This window comes from Lolium rigidum, chromosome 4 (genome assembly GCF_022539505.1).
Source record: "Lolium rigidum isolate FL_2022 chromosome 4, APGP_CSIRO_Lrig_0.1, whole genome shotgun sequence".
NCBI lineage: Eukaryota > Viridiplantae > Streptophyta > Magnoliopsida > Poales > Poaceae > Lolium > Lolium rigidum.
In genome coordinates this window covers 77,341,325-77,363,276 of record NC_061511.1, presented here as the reverse complement: position 1 = coordinate 77,363,276, position 21,952 = coordinate 77,341,325, and the positions used below count along the sequence as shown (strand labels likewise).

General features: G+C 44.1%; 2 protein-coding genes and 1 long non-coding RNA gene across 3 annotated transcripts; 2 read left to right on the top strand and 1 right to left on the bottom strand.

Moving 5' to 3' along the window:
• Positions 1-412: 412 nt before the first annotated feature.
• Positions 413-2,960, top strand: LOC124648912 (serine/threonine protein phosphatase 2A 57 kDa regulatory subunit B' kappa isoform-like). Its single transcript, XM_047188595.1, has 2 exons — positions 413-1,844; positions 2,387-2,960. Exons 1-2 carry the CDS (start codon positions 744-746, stop codon positions 2,750-2,752), a joined length of 1,467 nt encoding a protein of 488 aa, XP_047044551.1. The 5' UTR covers positions 413-743; the 3' UTR covers positions 2,753-2,960.
• Positions 2,961-3,919: 959 nt separating this feature from the next.
• Positions 3,920-5,556, top strand: LOC124708245. The gene is made up of 2 exons (XR_007005072.1): positions 3,920-4,033; positions 5,290-5,556. It is a non-coding gene; the product is annotated as an uncharacterized LOC124708245 (long non-coding RNA).
• Positions 5,557-16,837: 11,281 nt separating this feature from the next.
• On the bottom strand, positions 16,838-21,427 carry LOC124647276 (coleoptile phototropism protein 1-like). Its single transcript, XM_047187240.1, has 3 exons — positions 20,471-21,427; positions 17,202-17,531; positions 16,838-17,095 (listed from the first exon to the last, which is right to left on the bottom strand). The coding sequence occupies exons 1-3, from the start codon at positions 21,425-21,427 to the stop codon at positions 16,838-16,840; spliced, it is 1,545 nt and encodes a 514-aa protein (XP_047043196.1).
• Between the last annotated feature and the right edge of the window lie 525 nt (positions 21,428-21,952).

Below are 21,952 nucleotides of genomic sequence, written 5' to 3'. Positions count from 1 at the left end.
ATTTGCCAACTATTATCTAATTTGTTTCCTTACTTTGTTATTTTATCCATTTATATTGCACGTGAAAAATAAGGACCTTATTATTTTGAAAATATTATATGGTTATCTATTTCTATACACGTGAATTTTTACATATACTATGTTTATATGTGTGATAAAAAAATAAAAACTATAGCAACACACGGTCATTTAACTAGTAGTGTTAATGTATGAAAAAATATCTAAATTTATATGTTAAGTTGGAAAGAAAAAATTCTAAAATCAAATAGTAGTAGGAAAGATAATTTTAAAGTAGTGTGTCAACCAAGGAATTTTCTCCAAAACCTTCCAACGGCCGATACAATCACAATTGACCCCGCAACCGACGGCCCTGATGCGTCCTTCCACCCCCTTCCTCTTCCGGTGGCCATCTCTCCTCCCCCACTGCGTTTCCGCCCACGCTTTTGTGCTCCCCTCCTCCTGCTCCCCGCCCCCAAGATCCCATCCATGGTGGCGGCCTCGACGCCTCTCTTCCGGATCTGAAATCCTCCGCAGCCATTGCGGGATCTGTACCTAGCGCCCCGACCGCCGCACGGGCTGCGGCGACCAACCCGGTTCGTTCGTTGCCTTGCAAGATTTGCTTTGCCGCTGCGTGTCCTGTGTGGGTGGTAGGTAGTGGGTTACTTCTCCCTGCTCCGTCCTTGCCTCCTTGAAATGGGTGCCTGACGCTCGGGGGTCTGCGCCACGAGGTGTTTGCTGCCGCCATGTGGAAGGGCTTCATTGGCAAGCTCTCGGGGAAGGCGCCCAAATCCGGCGGAGGCGGGGGCGGAGGGTGGGGCTCCCCTCCTTCCAAGTCCCCGACGTCGTACGGCGCCAACGGGGGGCAGTGGGACCCGATGAGGTCGTCGCCGCCGCTCCCGGTTGTCGCCGGGGCAGAGGGGGATACCAGGGAGGACGTGTTCCTCCGGAAGGTGACCGTCTGCTGCGTGCTGTTCGACTTCTCCACTGACCGGGTAGGCCGAGACTCTCCCGAGAGGGAGAGGAAGCGGCAGGTGCTGATGTCGCTCGTTGACTGCGTCGGCGCGGCGGAGGAGCCCCTCACGGAGGCGATGGTCTCGGCATGCGTGGGCATGTTCGCCATCAACCTGTTCAGGGTCTTCCCGCCCAAGGTCCGGCCAGGCGCCGGGGGAGCTGCGGAGGCTGACGAGGACGATCCATTCTTTGACCCCTCATGGTACCACCTACAGGTCTTGTACGAGCTGCTCCTCCGGTTCGTCATGTCTCCGGTTGTCGATGTCAAGGTGGCTCGCAAGTACGTGGACAATTCCTTCATCTCTAGGCTGCTTGATTTGTTAGATTCCGATGATCCTAGAGAAAGGGATTGCTTGAAGACAGTCTTGCATAGGATATATGGGAAATTCATGGGCAATAGGCCGTTCATCCGCAAGGCCGTGAGCAATATCCTATATAGGTTTGTGTCCGAAGACGATCATCACAATGGGATTGCCGAACTCTTGGAGGTGTTTGGGAGCGTGATTAGCGGGTTTGCAAAGCCACTCAAGGAGGAGCACAAGTTATTTCTGTGCAAGGCATTGATTCCTCTTCATAAGCCAAAGGCAGTAGGCATGTATCTGCCGCAGTTGACATACTGCATTACACAGTTTATCGACAAGGAACCAAAGCTCTCAGGTACTGTGATCAGAGGCCTGTTGAAGTACTGGCCAGTGACCAACAGTCAGAAGGAGATGATGTTCTTGGGGGAGTTGGAGGAGGTGCTGGAATTGACAGAAATGCCTGAGTTCCAGAAGTGTATGATTCCATTGTTTCGCAGGGTTGCGCACTGCCTCAATAGCTCTCATTTTCAGGTAAAATTTCGTCCAGATTTATCAATAAGCAATAGTCTATTGTCCAACACAATTTTGTTTCTGCAAGTTTCTATCATAGCTCATAGCTCTCTTTGCTGGTTGTCAAAACACTAATTTAGTTCAGGAAGTTATTCCAATCGAGAATCTGTTGATTCATTACATTTTGTGTGTGACATCTGTATTTGGAAACCTGTACCTCATTTACAGCCAAAGTGATTTTTGAAACTAGTGTTTGATCACAGAATTCCATATGGCCATTTGCTCTCTAGAAATGAATGTAGCTGCAAGTTAATTGGTCACAAAGGGAAATGCTAATTAATCACACCAATGTAAATAGTACATTATTTGCCTTTTCCTTTTGGTGTCCATTTAAGATTGTTTTCGTTCATATGCCTATATAAAGCTCTACACTTGTATGTGTCATTCAACAACGTGGGATTTGATGAATGGAGAAATCTGGTGCTGTTTGTCACATTGTTTACTCTATAATTTGTACACCCCTGGTTATCCTATAAGCTCAAGAATATTGCTCTTGCTAACAGGTTGCTGAAAGGGCCTTGTACCTGTGGAACAATGAACACGTGTTCAATTTGATCTCTCGAAACCACCAAGTTATCTTGCCAATCATATATCCAGCCCTGGAAAGAAATGCTCGTTTACACTGGAACCAATCGGTTCTGAATGTTACAATGAATGTCAGGAAAATGTTCTTTGACATGGATCAGAAATTGCTGTTGGCTTGTCAGAAAAAATTTCAAGAGGAGGAAGAGAAGCAGGCCGAATCTGAGGAGCGGAGAAGGCTTATATGGGAGCACCTTGAGAGGAATGCCGCGTTCCATCCAGTAGCTGGAGACATCAGCTTTGCTGTTACTAAATCTGCTCCTCTGGTAGCTCCCACTATGACATGATATGTTAATGTGCTCAAATGTTCTCCATTCCACTCGATCCATAGCGCTATGGGCACTTGTGCAGGGCATTTTATTAACTTTGTGCCCCTTGTTCCAAAGTCTGTAATTAATATTTTCTTGTCTGAGGATAAACCTTGATTCTTTCATGGTGTACTCTCAAGTGATGGACATTTCACTATTTGAAAAGATAATGCCCAATTAAAGTCAAGTTGATTCAGTTAAAAGAAAAGGTCAAGTTGATTGTTCCATGAAACAGCTGCGGAGATGGGAGACTGAAAATTCAGCTGGTGTCATGTAGATGACATGATGTTTTGCTGTTTACAGATTCTGATGAATCTGTTCTCCAAGCTTGATGTATGAACAGGTCAGTCCACAGTGCTTTCCATGATTTGATAACTCAACTACATTGTCTCTTTGCCTGCTCAGACTAGCAAATTTGAACTTCACACACAAGGCGTTGCTAGATGATTTTGATATTGGGCATCTTACCAATTCATGACAAGATCATCACTGAATAATTAAGGAGTATCAGTCTTGGTACTTGTATGTGTGCTTATGGTCCCTGGTGCAACTAGCAACCACCTACTAATGAATGCAAGGGGGACCTAAGACACTTAAATATTCAATGTAAATCAATTCCATCCAGCTACAAGTTCAGTGCACATTTCAGTCAGATGGATACTCTATATGAAAGATGTCTGATCATGGCACCGCTATGGATTTGGTCCCATCCAGTTATGATGTAACCTGACTAGTTATCCACAAAAAGGTACTCTTTCAGGTTTTGTGTGATAAGCTTGATAGTCAGTACAGTACTTAATACTAATGTCATTGACTTGAGTACTGATTCCAAGGATCTAAAAGTACATATACTGATAAAATCAAGAGATATTTTATGACGGTATTTTCCATACATTTACTTATTGAAAAAGAACTGTATTATATAAGACTGTTTACTATTAAAAAAATTGTGCTATATCTATTGCACTGACAAATAACATATCAACCACCACAATTTTGTTTCAAGTCCTTGCTGTTTCCACTGGTGCTTGCAAGTGAATCTGACACTTTGCGAGCTCTAGTTTGGACTCTATAAAAGAAGGCCTCACAGGCTTACACCCAGACAGATAACTGCTGTCCACTCCATATATCTTCCTGCTTTGTTCTCCAGATACTTGTGCAGAGATAGATCAACATGTACAACCCTCCGAGTACGCAGGACATGTCCTACTATGGTCATGTTCAGAAGCGCCATGAGGAGAAAGGTTGCTTATATGCATGGTAACCTTTCTGTTATGATATAGTTCTGGATAGCTTTCGTTACTCTATTCTTTATGTTGACATATTTTGCAATGCACACATGAGAAATCACAAAGTTTTAAACTTGCCTTGACCACCCGGGTATCTGAATGGAGTAATTTTCATGATATTGCTTGTTTTGGTTGGTGCAACAAACGTGATATAATCTCAAAATTCTTTACAATGAAGTATATGAATAACGACTTGTCACTAATCTATTTGAAGTAACATAGACAAGACTTGTGTCAAAAGGGTCATTCTAGCATATGCATGATGACTAATATGTAGTCAGTTTGCATCGTGTAATTTCTCATAATTTCTGAGTTTCTCATCTTGTTATTAAATCTACACTTAGCGGTACCTATCTGTTGGACAAATATCCTATGAACCCAACTTTTACTACAACATATTTCTATGTTTTAAATTCCTGTAGAGTTCAACATGGCATGGCAGCCAATTCCTTTAGTTTTTTTTGAATTCGTAAGTTTTTAAATCATACGTACCAAAGAGGCCCTAGTAGACGCCACTCATTAATTCAAAACTTTTCAAGTTCTCAACTGCAAATTTCAGTATTTTGTTTTTCTCAGTCTTTTAGGATTCAGAACACAGTGAAAATGATTAGGGTATGATTCTGATGTAAGGGAGGAGATGGTTTCCTTAACTTTAGTCCTTACAAAGCTTTGTTCCTATAAGGAAACTAATTAGCCCAATTGCTCAACTCTTCCTTCATCATTCACTTCCTCTTTGGCATGGCTTTCTTTTGACAAAGTTAATTCTTACTTTCTGTGAGGATGAGCAACAAAAAGCTTCCAGCATCTGTATCATCTTGAAGCCTTCTGTTTGGTGAGAGATTGCGATTCGTGGAGGTAGCTAGTGATATTTTCCTTTATTCCTGAAAGGGATATCTACCAAACATGTGACCCAACTATATGATACCTTTGGCTTGTTTTATCATTTGGAAAATGACATGCTGTGGGCAAGTGGTAGTTAGTAGTTACGGGTCGTCTTCATGTAACTTTTCCTGGACCTTGTCTTTCACACTCCAGCACGTTGAATCTAATGACATCATCGAATCAGGTTGGGATTCGCTCCAACATGAAAGTAGTTTTCAGATATTTCACTAGTAAAAGTGACCCTCAGTTAAGTTTACGAGCCGGTTCTGATGCGCTTTGTCACTTTTGCGTCATTTTTGGTTAAAGAAATATGTGGATTTTACATTGGATGCTTGTTGTTTGCAGCCTCTTTACGCTGTGCTGCTGCTTCTGCTGCTACGAGACTTGCGAGTGTTGCATGGAGTCCATCTGCTGCTGCGGCTAGTTTAGCTCGACGGAGTCATCATGGAGATGTATGGCAAGCTCAAAATTCATCGCTATCCTGTAGATGATGCCCGTGTCGTTGCGCCCTCGGTAAACAGCCAGTATTGCTTGCTCAAATAAAAACTGCCGACTGTTGTTGTGTGTTTCCCTTTGATGGTGAAATGCTCTGCCAAGTGCTATTGTTTGTAAGTGCTCAGCTCCTGCTTTCTTGGTCCACCATCGAACACAAATTCCACACCGCTTACATGCGAACAGCTTGCATTTCACCAGAGACCATGAATCCACCATTTCTTCCCCAAGTCCTGGGCCAAGCCATTGTCGAGAGTTGCATACGCGACTGACTCCCGCCTGTCGGTTAGGCATACATATCTCACAAATGCACACATATGCATGGAGAGAATATATACGATTTGGAAACTATTTGAACTCATATATGTTCATTGTCTTTGTTGTTTAAACTTGCATCCAAAATTGATATAAAATCTTATAGAGATACACATGTCACTAAATGCCACAAAATAAGATTTGCATTTTGTTTATTTATTTTCTTTCCAGCCAAAGAAATACAAAAAAAAATTAAATAAGAAAAAAGATGGCACATAGCATGAGATGGGCTTGTTTCAGACCGACACAACGACACCACTCTATGTTTGGTCTGAAAGGATCAAAATGCTTGCCGGGATGCTTGCATCATCATCTTCAGGGCTGCTGCCCTCCTCGCCTGAAAAGCTTCCACCCATACTGAGAGAATTGATGGTGCTGCAAACACCACAATGCACCTTACAACAAAGGTGGTCCCAGCTTCATCTGTCCCACTAATGACAACGACAGTCACCGCTTCCCTCAATCTAGTACAATATATATAACTAGAACAATGCCCGCGCGTTGCTGCGGAAGAGAAAAATAGGATAACTTTAAAATAGAAAACAAAAAAAATTCTTTAGCAAAATAGAAATCTATTGACCAGAGATAATTTGCTGCAGAATCATAAATATGGTACAACAACTTAAAAAATCAAAATCAAAACTAAAGCATTTTCAATGACGGAACAAATGCATCACCATTATTACTTTCGTCACCCCTATTACCGTTGTCGTCATCGCTAAGATTGACTTGATCGAAACATTTACAGCATGGCACCTTTTTCTGCTTGAGGTCGACGTGCTGAACGCGGCCGCCTCCACGAATTCAGGAACTAAACCTGTGATGCAATCCTTAAACTGAGACTTCACGGCGTCGCCGGTGTCTCGGCGTTGAAGGCCAGCAACAACGCGTCGTCTTCTCTGGTGAGCATGTATTCCTGCTGTTCCTGCACGGGGGTCTTTACCTCTCCCGCCGTCGTGGGTGAGGCCCTCGTGTGGCAGAACCCCAATAGGAAGATGGCGAGTCCGGCACCGGTCGACCGAGGGGAGGCAGCCGAGGACGCAGTCGTACTGCCGTACTGGGTGAGCTGGGATTACGGGCCGGCTGTGAGGATCTCTTCGTTGTCAACTTCGTCCCAGGTGTCAGACTCGAGGTAGCGGTGGCTTTCCGGAGGCAGCATGCCACAGTTCACGCGTGAGAGCCGATTGAATTGTCCAGGCACTGTGATTATTCGATGTCAGATCATTTTTCCGATAAGAGACGCTTTATTACTCAAAAAGTTTTAAGTATTACATCCAGCCTCTGCATAAGCAGGATGTACACAGCCGTTCTGAAGTCTAGTAGCCATCAAAATGCGATAAAAAAGAGATAAAGGCCAACTACTATGACGCTTCGTTGGTTTCAATTCTCCTACTATGTAGCCACCCATGTTGGGAAATAAAGTCCGTGGCCGTGTTCTCCAATCGTGTAGACACCTCCATAAAGAGGTCGCGATCCTCCAAACGCTGGAGTGGCGATCATGAACGGAGCAAAGCCGTACATCGGTAGATGACCTGCATAAGAGAAGATTTTTTGTCATTAAAAACCTTGTCATTCCTACATAGCCAAAGCGACCATGCAACCGCAATCGCTCACACTCTGATAATCGTTTTGTACCTAGAATTCACCCCATTAAGCCAATTGCCGAAAATGTTTGCAATGCTACGAGGAGGATATAAGGTAGAACCTATCTGAATGATTGACCATATGGATCTAGCAACACGACAGTCGAAGAAAGGGTGTTTTATTGTCTCTTCCTCGTGACAAAACACACATTTCGTACAGCCTTGACAGTTGCGCTTAACAAGGTTATCTTAGTAAGAATCACACCTCTACGAAGATACCACGCAAAGACCTTTGTTTTGGGAGGTATCTTCATCTTCCAGATGTATTTATTATTTAAAACCGGTTGTGTAGATAGGCATAGAGCTTTGTACATGGAGCTAACCGAAAATATGCCATTTTTGGTGAGACTCCAACGAAATTCATCCGTCCCCTGAACCAGCTGGATAGAACCTAACCGCTGTAGCAGTTCATTCCAGGAATCTAGCCGAGGACCGACAAGATCACGCCTGAACGTCATAGAGGGGGGAGAAGATTCCATCACCTTCTGCAAAGTATCCCCTTTGTGAAGAACAATAGTGTACAAGGCCGGATACTGTTCACGAAGAGTGGTTGTTCCCAACCATATGTCCTCCCAGAAACGTATCTCCGCCCCATTCTTAATGGAGAATGAGCCAAATGAGAAAAAGTACTTCTTTGTTGCCATTATGCCATCCCAAAAGTGTGAATCTCCAGGTTTCCATAGATATCGCCTTTGAGCCACCGTACTTTTTCCGCAAAAGTTGTTGCCATACCCCATCCTCTGTTAACAACCTGGCTAGCCATTTACCGAGCAAATCCCTGTTCTTAACTTCAAGATCGTGAACACCAAGTCCACCTTGATCTTTTGGACGACATACAACACTCCATTTAGTTAACCGGTATTTTTCTTCTTACTATCCCCTTGCCAAAAGAATCTTGATCGGAAATAGTCCAATCTATGCAAGACTCCTTTTGGTAATTGGAAGAAAGAACTCATATACAGTACCATGTTTGTGAGTACCGAATTAATGAGAACTAATCTTCCACCAAGGGATAGTAATTTTCCATTCCAACTAGTACGGCGTTTTTGAAGTCTTTCTTCAACAATTTTCCATTCAGCCAAAGTGAGTCTCCGATAATGAATCGGAATGCCCAGGTAGCTAATTGGAAAAGAACCAATCCCACAGCCAAATATTCCAGCATATGAGTTGGCTTCATCAACGGCTTCACCGAAGCATAACAATTCACTCTTATGGAAATTAATCTTAAGACCGGACAACTGCTCAAATGCTGAAAGAATTAATTTCAGATTTCGTGCCTTTTCCAAGTCATGATCCATAAATAGAATTGTGTCATCGGCGTACTGAAGGATGGATAAGCCGCCATCCACTAAGTGGGGGACTACACCTTCAATTTGACCATCAATCTTAGCACGCTCTATAATAATTGCAAGCATATCCGCCACAATGTTAAATAACATTGGGGATAGTGGATCACCTTGCCTCAACCCTTTTCTGGTCTGAAAGTATTTACCAATGTCATCATTGACTTTAATGGCAACACTCCCACCAAAAACAAAGTTATTAATTAGAGCACGCCAATCCTCAGAAAAACCTTTCATTCTAAGGGTCTGTTGAAGAAAAAACCATTTGACTTTATCATAGGCTTTTCAAAATCGATCTTGAGGATTGCCCCATTCAACTTTTTACGATGCATCTCATGAATTGTCTCATGTAAGGTTACCACCCCATTCGATGTCAGATCATGATGTATAACATTTTTTGTTCATCTAAGACTGAGATTCTCCCTGATCATATCACATCCGGCAGAGTTCCCATCTATTATATACTAAAAGCACAATACAGGGGTCTAAAATAGAGACACTACGTTGATCCACATCATCAGAATTAATTTAACCGTTAGATCTATAATTTTAATGTACAAGATATAAAGATTTTAGGTAACCGACATAAACATATATTTTATAGACATATGTGATATGTCACGTGTCAACTTTCAATGGAAAGAAAAATAAAAGGAGTAGTCTTGAGGCATTATATGTACACCCATGACGTGTTCCCCACAAAAGAAAGACCCACGTTAATTATATATGGAAGGAACCATTAGCTTTCCTGTTAGTATTCTAAGAACCATCACGTTATGTTTATTGCACATAAAATAATAATATATACTGAAATTGGTTTCCAATTATGATTTAACTTTGAACTAATTATATGGCTATAATTTGATGGTAAAAAAGTACGAATGTTAATAGGAATGTAGAGTGGCCAAAATATACATAACTATTATCTCAACGGCAGGAATTTCCGGAAAATGGATCTGATCAATATCCAGTTATCCACATACGTACGATGAGGCTACAAAAAATGGATTCGCGCTTTACTTAAACCATAGACACGTGGCATGATGTAGGGCCCCGTCGGTGTACACATGTATGGTGTACAGTCTCATAGGCCAAACGCTCGAAAATAGTTGTCGGTAAAACCGGTTTGTCACCATATAGGTGGGCATGTAGGGGGGTTTCTGGGATGGGCCATCGACAAAATATGACCACCGTCATACATGCCATTATGATGAAGCTTCCCGTCGGCAAAATCACAGTTGTCAGCATAGATTCCAGCTATGTGGCATGCAGTTCCATCCACAGACGGAAGCTGACGGCAGTAGGTGTATGCCTAGGACCACGTTAGAGGCTCTCGACATATACGGTATGCCGAGGGTGGTCGTCGGCGGACCATTTTTATTTTACTTAAATCATAGACATGTGGAATGATGTAGGGGGCCGTCGGTGTACAGTCTGACATGCCAAGCTCTCGACAATGGTTGTCGGCAAAACCGGTTTGTCACCATATAGGTGGGCATGTATGGGGTTTATTGGATGAGTCATCAACAAAATATGACCGCCGTCATACATGCCATTATGTTGAAGCTTCCCGTCGGCAAAAACATAGATGTCGCCATAGATTCCAGCTATGTGGCATGCAGTTCCGTCCACCGACGTAAACCTGGCGGCAGTAGGTGTATGCCTAGAGCCACTTTACAGGCCCTCGAAATATACGGTATGCCGAGGGTGGCCGTCAACAGACCATTTTTTTTTATATTTCCGACTACTTAGTTGTGCTTCAAAAAAAGTGGTTCGAATAAAATAATTTACAATCTTACAATAGAAATCATAATGGCACAACTATTTTTGTATTTAGGTGGACTATAGAACTATGCACAAGGTAATGTGAATATATTTGAAACTATGAGTTGATTTCATTCTACTTTTGGCATAATAAGGATGATAAACAAAATAATTTAAAATAGTAGAATGGAAATCATAATAAGGATTTGTGTTTGTATTTACCTAGACTACAGAACCGTATATAATGTAATGTGAATATCTTTAAAATTATGAGTTGATTTCACAGTATTGACACAACAAGGATAATGCCATCGCATTTGCGAGCGACACCCTTCTAGGAAATTTCATCGTATTTCTTTATAATACACGGAACATACCCTATATTAAAGTAAAGAAGAGAAAGTAAGGCTAGAAAATTCTATGGTAAGCAAACCACGTACATCAATGATACATGTATCAATCTTATACTTAGTTAAGTGTGGTTGATTGATCTTCATGTTTGTCATAAACACATCCGGTAATTGCTCCAGTGGATATATTAGTTCGCTACACCATGTTGATATTGACCTATTTTTATCTTTGAGTGTAGGTTTAATGCCACTTATAGAATAGCTAGCTAGGGAATTTTTTGTTTTTTGAGTCATTAATAACATGTGCTGATGACCATACAATAAGTTATTAGTATACATACAAATTTATTTTGGAGCAGAGAGAGTATATGTTTATTTTATAAATCACACAATGATCATTAGTCTACAAATTTATGTTCCCATGATTATCATATTATATGCGATGTATTATAAATAGGGGCTATGGAATCAAAATAGTGATGTTCAATCAGGTAGCATGATAATATGAAAATTTTAATTTATAGAAAACACTTTCAGTGGAGTAAAGACCGCCTGCTTGCGAGGGCCACTGTGCTAGTTCCTCCTAAATATAGTTTTGATGATGAACGCGTCCCAGGTCTTCCCGACGGCCAGCGCGTGCACTCTTTTCCTTAGCAGCCACCTGTGGGACATACTTGAACTGGGCGGCGTTGCCTTGAGACTGCTCATAGTGGGAGTAACATAACTAGTAACATCACACATCTCAAGGCATTTTGGTGACATGGCATGCAAATAAATGAAGAAAGAGAGTGAGGTGGTAACTAGCTATGTTACCATAACATCACACACCCCAAGGCAAAATGAGTCTACAACATAATAAATGACACAATGCATGACACCACATATAAGTTACTACCCACTATGAAGGTAGTAACCTAGACTAGTACATGGTATGTTGACACCGACCACGAGGCAACACGTACAGCAGGTAGACGGCGGCGGTTGCAAAGCACTGTGGCCTAGGGAGCTCGCCCCTGCCTCGAAGAAACATCTGCCCATGGTCATGGAGATCGGTCGACGGAGAACTCGAGTCGCTAGCACGCGTCCCTCGATTATATTGCTATCAATTTGAGAACGGAAGTGGAAGTCGATTGCTCCCAGTACGGCAATCTACTCGCAATCTGTCTGCTCATGATGTCCTTCTTAGACAAGCCATAGTACGGTACTTACCATTTTTATTCTCTTAATTCTTTGACATTACTCTCACAATCTCCTCAAATCTGGGTCAAATCCACAGCGGCTTCTTCACCCATTGTTCCATCGTTGGCAGACGTGGAAGATGCGGTAGCTCGCACCTGCTTTGAGAAGATGGAAACGATGCAAACGACGGCCGCCGGAGTCCGGGAAAACAGTCTCGATTCTCTCGGGTCAGCGCAAATCCATTGGATTCCTTCGGCGTGGACGTGTTCGGTGAGGTGGCGGAGGTCGTTGTCGACTCTAGGTACGGCGCCGCCGGCGACAGAGACAGTAGCGGCTAGGGCTTTCTCTGGTAGGGAAAAGGAATCGAGATGGAGCTGTCGGCGAGTTTCTCCGTCCCCTTTTATCTCGCCTCACATTGGTTGCCAGTTTGATTGGGAATTGGTGTCCTACTCTTCTTATATTTCGCGTGTAGAAAGATGGTTTCCTTTCTTTGTCGAGCACGAACGGATTGCAAGCTAACACCTACTGCTTTCCTTTGCAAACGCCGACAGATCGTGAGGGGGCTGGCCGGAGGGGCGACCGACGGAAGCTTATAAAAACTCAGATCGGTTTTTTTGACGGACGAAAATTTGTTCGGTTTTTTGATCTACCAACACCACCTATCCGTAACTTAGTAGTAGAGATTATACTAACTTTTATAACTTTTAACATTTTAACAATTAATATTGATCATATCGTGGTATTACCAAATAAATATTGTATATCATTTAGTTCTCTTTATTAGCCACACAAATGTTTGGTAAAGGTTAATTGTTGTTTTCTTTGTTATATAGTTCCAATATATAGCATTGGGATTGTAAACGAAAGTTGTCCTTCCTGAGACATTGCCACTTAACAAGAGAGTGAAATTAAACAACTTAAATGTAGAAAAAAGGTCGGAAAGCTTGCAAGCCTCTATGAATATTTTTACAGTTTATGAATTGCGTTTTGCACATGTATATTTTGATGGAAATATTCTTCTCTATTTGAACATGGCAACGCAGCCTAAAAATATCTTAACAGAGATTTGTAGCGCCTGGTTTGGTAAATAAATTTGTTGTAACTTTTAGAGTATAAATTGAACGGTTGTCATAGACTCCCTACACCATGGCGGTCTCTCCTTGTGGAGCCTACTAGCATCCATCGAAACCATTGCTCTAGAACTCACTCGTTGATTCCTGGGATTTATCGATGGTTTGACCTACTAGCATCCATCGAAACCATTGCTCTAGAAATCACTCTTCTTGGGATTTATCGATGGTCTGACCTACGTTACCTATGCGACGTATGGTGGAGTGTATGTATTTGTGTGGCATTCTTCTTTAGCACCCTTATCGGTGGCTTTGTAGTTGTGGTCGGGGTGGTAGTTGTGCACCTTAACTTGTCGAATGGTAGTAATGTGAAGCAATCAAACTCGATAAGGGTACGGTCTTTGTGCTTACAGTGTTAGTCTCTGGAACGACTCACTAGCAAAAAGTTAAAAAGATGTAATAGAATGAAACGAATATCCTAAGCTATTACACCGATAATCTAGTAATTTAAATATGAGAATACAACTTCCGTATCCTAAAGGCTAACTTAACACAAATCAAATTCAGCAGCTGAAAGCAAATAAACATATGGAGTCTCATTTAGGGCTATAGGAGAAACATATTGAGTACAGACCTATGACCGTACAATAAACTCACTTGTCGTCGGTGCTAACAACATTACATGTTCTAGGCAATATTTTGAATGTATTGGGAAGTATCACTACCAAAGTATAAAAGACCTATTTTGTACGTGCATATTTTGCTAAGGGGAGTTTAGGATTTTTTTTTGTTGCGAAAAGCAATTATAGTTTTGTCCTACCGTCTTCCAAAGTTGTTTAGCTTTCAAACTCTACTAGTGTACACCCATGTTAGTAAGTTAGGTCCAAGGCTCCTACCATGCCACTCATCAATCAACTATTCTCCATCGTTTCACATGTGCACATGTTAGTAAGTTAGACTCAAGGCCCTTACCATGTTACTCGTCAATCATCTGATCTAAGCTCCACCTTCCACTATTACACGAGTCTGTAAGTTAGGCTCAAGGCTCTTACCATGTCACTCATCAACCAACTAAGCTATATTGCCGACTAGTGCACATGAATGTTGTCGGGCCTAAGGCCCCGTGCCATGTCACTAAACCTAAAATCTTCGCTACCAATCCACCCAAGATTTCATTAATTCAAGTAGCTTCGGTCAAATTAAAATATACGTTTCCACCAAGGTATAATCATGACCGATTTCCACCCACTTCTCTAATTACTATATCTAAGCAAACATAAAGTACATTGGCCACAAAGGAATCATGTCATGGAAGCATACAACTATCTTAATTGGGTTTCATACACTACAAAAAAAAAGCCATCCTTGTTTTGGACAACACAAGTCGTAGTTGCCTACAAAAAAAAATTTGGCTGGCGAATAAGCATTCCTGGCGGCAAGCAAGGCCAACACATAGAATTTTGCCGTGCTTGATACCATGCCGGTGAACATATATGCCATGCAAGGTGGCATGCAAGACCGACACCCGGTAATGCCATGTTACATTAAGGAATGCATTTAGCAAACAACGTCTATTGTAAGCATTGTTAAAAGTTATTCCAAAACTGGAGAATGGTCAAGCACGTTTCGATGGCTTGTCAACAATGTGTCCTATGTCCCGGTCTGGCATAGCCTCTGCATCGCAGTCCTCTATCTTCATTTCCGGTTCTAAAGTATGGTCTTCATCTCTTGTATAAACCGTGTTGCATCTCATTATTTCACTTCCATCTCCGTCCTGAGTCTAATCTATCTTTTGCACCTTTCAGATCCAAGTGTGCACGTGGGATGGTGGGCATCTAGACGTCATCATCCGTGTTCAGTGCACGGATGATGGTCGGCATCTGGCGTGCATGGAGGAAGCCATCCATGTCGGTCATAGTACCGTGTGTGGATGAAGCCAAACATTTCGCTGCCGTTGTCATAGTACTGTGTGCTATATGTTGTCCATGTCTCCGCCACCGTCATAGTACTGTGCATGTAGAATCTCACAGAATAGCGAGATGCTCATGATTAGATAAGAAATCTAGAAGGATAAGTGGAGAAATCTATCAGATTTGTTTGCATTGTAATCTTGGAACATTATGAAATTGGCATCTTGATGAAATCGAAATTACAAAATCAAAACTGATGTCTTGATGTCGAAATTGACCACTTGATTATAAATGATTGATTATGATTAATTTAGGTGTCGTAAAAGATATACCAAACGACGGAATAATTTTGCGCTGCACATTCTCCCTTGCCACGACATTAAACGATATGTTGTATATTCATGTACCAAGATGTTTCAGTCATGGTGTCACGTACGATAGAGCGTGTGTAAGGGTACATTGCCCCTATGTGTATTTTTGGTAAATAATGATAATCCTTACAGACTAATGTTTTCATTGAGTTTATATTAAGGAATATTTCATAGGTAATTTTTGTAGTCCGTATGTTGAATTCAAGTGTAGATGCCATGAAGATAAAGATACTCCCTCCGTTCTTTTTTAATTGACTCGAATTTAGTACAAACTTGTACTAAATTTGAGTCAATTAAAAAAGAACGGAGGTAGTACACCTTAGGTATTGGCATCAAGATTATCGATTTAAAGAGAATAATATTATATAATCAAAATCTTGAGATATTGATTTCAAGAGAAGAATTTAAGATATGGCTCTAAGCCGGTGTCATGATAGTCTCATGAGTGAAGCTACTAAGGTTTAGCGCATGCAATCAAATAAAGAGTTCTTTGTGTACCTCAAAATATTATGATAGAGCATGAGGAGATACAAGGTTGACCGAGGCTAAAAGTGAATATTGAACTTAAGTTGGTCAACACATGAAGCCACTTTGAATCATATGACCGTGTGGTTGGGTAAGCTTTGTAAATTATGCTTTGCGAACTAACCCATTGTATATGATGCTTTATGAACTAACCCATCGTATATGTGTGTTTGTATTGTCTATGTGGTTAGGTATCCCGAGAACTTATACTTGAAATGTTGTTAAGCTGAAAAAGTGGAGGCAGCAGCGTGCATTGAGAGTTCATCTTTACGGGTGATAGCCGGTTTATCCTCGAAATGGATAATTCCGGAGTAGCTGCTGTTATAAACACTCTGATCAAGATATCAATCGGCTTTGTGGTATCTGTTCGGTTAAGAGTTAGAAGAAGCTGCGCATGTTTGCAGGGTTACCTACAGTTGTAGAAGTTGTAACCAAGAATCTGCGCATGATTTTCGTCAACTCCTTCCTTCGTGTTGGAGGTGGCCTTGCAAGACAGTAATGAGATTTTTCAGCTATCAACATATCTCCTCTGTTCAAACTATTCGGAAATTGAACAGCTGCTATATACGTTGCAGGTTGCAGTATTTCAGTGTCGTACTTTGGGATAATTTAGGGTACTCTGATAATTTAGGATTTTTGCATCGGAGACGGTTTAGGCAGACCGTATACAGCCGCCGACATCTCAGCTGTGGAACGAGTGAACGAGCAATTTCATACTTCCACAGCTAGATTCGAGTTAAAACAAACAGTAGATTCGTCAAGACCCCAAACCAAATAAAACGAGTCCCGCTCAAAGCAAAACCAAGCCAGACACCCCTTCAAAAAAAAAAAAAAAAACCAAGCCAGACACACATTTTACATTTTTCGCTTTACCAGATGACCCATGATGCGTAGCCTTTTCTACAGGTCTGGTCCCCACGCATTCAGGCTTTCAGGAGTGCGACCTGCGCCACCTGGCCACCGTCGGCGTGCCCGTCACCGGCACCGACCCCGCGGCGGCAGCGGCGGCGCGGGCCTTCTTGGTCCCGCTGAGCGGCGTCCTCTCCATGCCGCTGTCGGAGTCGTCCACCCTCGCCGCGTCCGCGCCTATGCCGCCGCCGAACAGGAAGGCGCCCCACTTGAACAGCCCCCGCCGCCGCCTCTCGGAGCCCAGCCGCTCCACCTGCGCCTGCAGCGCGTGGCACTGCACCTGCACGCGCGTACGCATCAACATGTCAGCAGTCAGCACAGCAACGTCGATCCTAGATCGATCACTGATTTAATGCTGCAGTATGCAGAAGATTATGGTCACGGACCTGGAGCCTGGCGACGTCCTCGCGGAGGCGGCGCATTTCCTGGTGCTGCGAGACGACCTCTCGCTTGGAGGGGCACCGGGCGGCGGCGGCGGCCGCGGAAGAGAGGTCGAGGGCGGCGGGGCTCCTGCTCTGCAGGGACCGGAAGGAGCCGCTCCAGTCTGCGAGGCGGCTGAGCTTGCTGCCGTGCTCCGAGAAGAGCACCTGGACCACGCAACGCACCGGCAGGCGGTCGTTCTGCACGGCGTGCGCCGCCGCCTCCGCCGACAGCTTGCGCGCGTCGATCACCCGGCACAGCGACCGCCGCTCCTCCTTGCTCGCCTGCGGGTGCGCCTGCATGCACGCCATACGTGTCACAAACGTTAACGGTCGTTCCCGTAGGTGCCCAAATGTTAGCCATCAGAATCGACGTGCACCACGCCCACAACGTACGTGTACCACCAACAACACAATCAGGTCCGATCTCCATATGCAAGGACAAGACATGTAAGTTTTTTTTTTGGAGGGAAACAAACAAGGACAGGTAGGTTTTTGTTGTCTTGCGTTTGTAGATCATGCAACAGGTAGCTCACGTGATCACTGTTCTTTCGTTTGTAGATGCAAATATACCTACACCTTTCAGAAAAAAAAACCTACACATACTCTCATGTGGCTACTAAACATAGTCACTTGCAGGCAAAAGAACAAGGCTCACATTTCAGTTTATTTAATTTCTGACGTGACTGGACTACGTGAATTTGGGAAGGATCCAAATACATTTTTAGTTTCCGATGTGACTAGAGTATGTGAATTTGGAATGGATCCAAATATGTAGGTGTAGATTTGAACTGCTGGACCTTACTCCCATCGTGCAAAGGACAAAGGAAGAGAATGATCCCACGGGAACGGGTCGGTGTTGTTGGTGTCTCATTTATTCACTTGCTTTGATGATTCAGCTGGTGCAAAGGACAAATGAATCGCAAGAATGATCAAATTCACGCCTTGCTTGGTTGGCAGGATTCTTGGAACAGAGGGGCAGAAAAACTCTAGAATTAGAATGTCATGATTAATTGAATTTTATCGTATTTTGAACTTACAAGAAAATTTTCTGTGGGAATTTTCTAATTATGAATTGTAGGAATTCCAGAAGGATGAAAATCGTATTTTCTAAGAATGCAATCCTACAAGTCAAACGGTGCATTTAGAAAAAGGTCTAAGGGTGAAAATCCTAAAAATATTTATTGCATTCTTTTAAATCAAACAAGCCCTTGCCTCTTAACAAAAAGTACAACAACGAAATTCACATGCTCCTAAGGGCATGTATAATGGAATGGAAGGTGCATAAAGAAGTGCTTAGAAAAATAACCAACTGTATCTAAATATTGGTGCTCATTTGTACATGAGAGGTGTCTAGTTATGGCATGTACAATAGAAGGTGCTTAAAGAGATGCTTCGAAAAATAAACCGATTTTGTCTAAACACTTTCGATGCTGCAGAAGATTACTGTGCAAAAGAATTAGAAAACCAACAACACCCGTGCTTATTTGTACTAGACAGGTGTCTAACTAAGCATCTTCTTCTTGCGGAGACTAAGTGTAATTGGTATCTCTCGATATTAATACATTCTCTTTATTGAAAAAAATTAAGCATCTTTCATGTACAAATAAGCACTAATACTTAGTAATAAGCTTGATTTATTTTTCTAAACATCTCCCTAAACACTTTCCATTGTATATACGCATGAGCCTAATCATGTGCGTAGCAAAAAACTTTATTTCTCTAAACACCCCTCTAAACATCTTGCACTATACATGGCCTAATAACTACTGAATAGAGCGCGAATTCTAGTGCTCCTATGCAAATGATTCGGTCCAAGCTGAATTACCATGGTCAAACGCACAGAAACATGTGTGTACTGCCTCTCTTACTTCGATGGATTGTTTACCTGCAGCGTCGCAATGCGTCCAACACAATCACATCGGCCAACGTACACAGTTCCTATGCATGAAACCACGTGCGCTCAGAAAAGCTGCCTTGCCCTTTTTGGCCTATCGCATCGACAAAGCCAACGGTGAGTGGAAAGGGGCATCACAAACTTGCACGTACGCTGTATGATTGCCACGCTCGAATGATATGTAACGTTTTGCCAAAGAGAATGATTTGTATCTCGATCAGCGACACATTTCCCGTTACCAAATTTTGACCTGTCGGTCTCAATCTTTCTGAGACATTGACAATCACAAAAACTAAATGTGTACAAGAAAGAGTTTCAAGACCTTAAAGAATTTTTTTCATACTTTATTTTATAATAGTTGAAAGCTAGCTAGTATCTCATTACCATATACAATTTTTTTATTATAAATATAGCAATGATGAGTAGAGGTGGGCAAACTCAAACAATCAAAACCGTCCAAATCAAACTAAATCAAAACTTCCTATCTAATTTAAAAAATGAAGTAGATGAAACCTGCTAAACCAGTCAAACCGTGTTCCCCCACCCTTAACGATGAGCATGCGAGTTAGACTAGGGCCAGGCAGGTGTAGATCTGGCAGCTGATTTGCGGTCTCGTTCTGGCCTCAGCTCTAAGGTCGTTGCGCCGGCGTGATAACCCTCCTATTACGACCGCTTCGTCCATCACCTATGTGCAGCAGCCTCACGAGCTTATTGGCGTCCGCAGGCATCTCCATTCCTCATTCAAGGGCGTAACGCTCTGTTGTTAGTGTCACGGAAAACCCTAGGACTAGCTTGCTTATCTGAGAAATAGCGGCATGGATGTCGCATCCCTTCTTGACAATGCTGCCTTGATACTCTTTGATCCGTGATCTTTAAGTGTGGTGGTGGGAGAAGTTTGGAGGGCACAATGGAAGTTGGATTCTGCTGATCTGTGATTTTCTTTGTTGTTGGGCATGTTTGTGTTGTTGCCTCAATATTTTCTTGCTTTTGAAATTTATGTACGGTCATGGTTGCCTTATTTGCAAAGCGGGCAAATGTCTGAATTGTACTATTCATCCAACAAATTGTTGGTGGCTCTACTGGTTTGTTCTAATCTTTAGTAACGCTGTAGTTCTGCATGCTGGAATACTGCTTTTTATCAGCATGGCAATGATTCTCCAGTTTCCCTGATCATTCTAAAGATCAAAGGCACGCGTGAACAGTCTGCACGCATGCACAACCCACGGCATGATGGGATAGCACTACTGCCATGAGCCCATGACGATGTACGGTCGGGATTAACTAACCGATCACAGCGTAAACATCCATCTTTAACCGAGCGCAATTGCATTGTACTGACCTTGAGGTAGGTGTCGACGGCGCGGTACAGCCCGTCGTCGGCGGCGCGTGCGTGCGCCGGCACGGCGCGCGCGAGCTCCTCGAACTCCGCCGGCCGCAGCCCGGCCTCCAGCGCCGCCTCGGCGAGGTACGCGTCCACCAGCTTCGCCACCCTGGCGGCCGCCGCGCCGCCACCACCCGCCTTGGCGCCCTCCCGTAGGAACCCGCGCACCAGGCGGAGCACGAGGTGCACGTCCAGCAGCGTCGTTGTCATCGCTCCGTGGTGGTGGTCGCGGGCGGCGGCGGCGCCTCCGTTGCCGAACGCCGGGATCATCACGGCGCCCAGCGACGCCTGGTCGAGCCGCCGCGCCGCGCGGGCCTCGAGGTCGCCCAGAAGCGCCGCGTCGGCGCCCACCATGCTCCCCGCGCGGAGCAGGCGGAGGAGGAAGTCGCACGCGATGCCGTCGTCCCGGTCGTCGCCGTCATCGGGCGGGAGCGCGGCGACGAGGGACTCGAGGAGGAGCCGCTTCTTGAGCCACGTGGCGGTGGGGCTCTCCGGTGGCGGCAGGAAGCGCCCTGAAGGGGACGACGCGACGACGTCCGGGAGCCACCTTGCCGCGTAGTGGGACAGCACGGAGGCGAGGTGGTCCGAGGAGGAGGGCGAGGTCGCCGCCGCGGGGGGCTTGGACCGGATGGCGGCGATGGTGCGCGCGAAGGCGTCGACGTCGTTGATGACGACGCACGCGTCGTCGCTGGCGCCCCGCGGGGGAGTAGTGCCGGCGGTGGCAGCGGAGGTACGGCGTGGGTCCGGCGAGGAATAGTGGGTGCCCGTAGGATCGCCGGCGACGCGCGGGGGCGTGCCGACGAGGCCAGAAGAGGAGCGCCGTGGGTCCGGCGAGGAATAATGCGCTCCGGCAGGCTCAGCTGTGGCGGGTAGGGACGGAGAGCTGGGGCATTGGGCTGGCGACGGAGGCTTCATCACTTTGCTTGGCGTGCTCCGAGTCCGAGCTGAAGCTGAGCTCGAGCTCTTGTGTTGGAACTTGGAGCAAGTGTGCAATGTGCAACCACGCTGCCAAGGCGAGGTGCCATAAAGCTTCTTGTAGTAGCAGCATGGTGTGGTACATGGAGGTACAGAGTGGAGAGGGCGACGGGCATGCCGATGGTCCAAAAGTTGCTCGCTGACAAACACATTACATCGAAGGGGGGAAAGTTCTCAGTAGATTCTACCTCAAAACAAATACGGAATAACGTGTATATTCATTTTCACCACATTACGCTACGGTTAAATTTCCAAATACAATGTGTTATAGGGCATCTTCACCGTTGACCCCAAACGATCGGGGCTATCCATTTCGGTTCGCATGGATAGAAGGACACAAAAATCCGGCCCATTCCAATCCAAATGGGCACGAGGGTGTGGATGTTTGCATTGTTTGGCTAAATTTAGGTTTTGAAATGCGGCAGCGTGGATGCACCCAGACTGCCCGGCTATCCATGTTAGGCT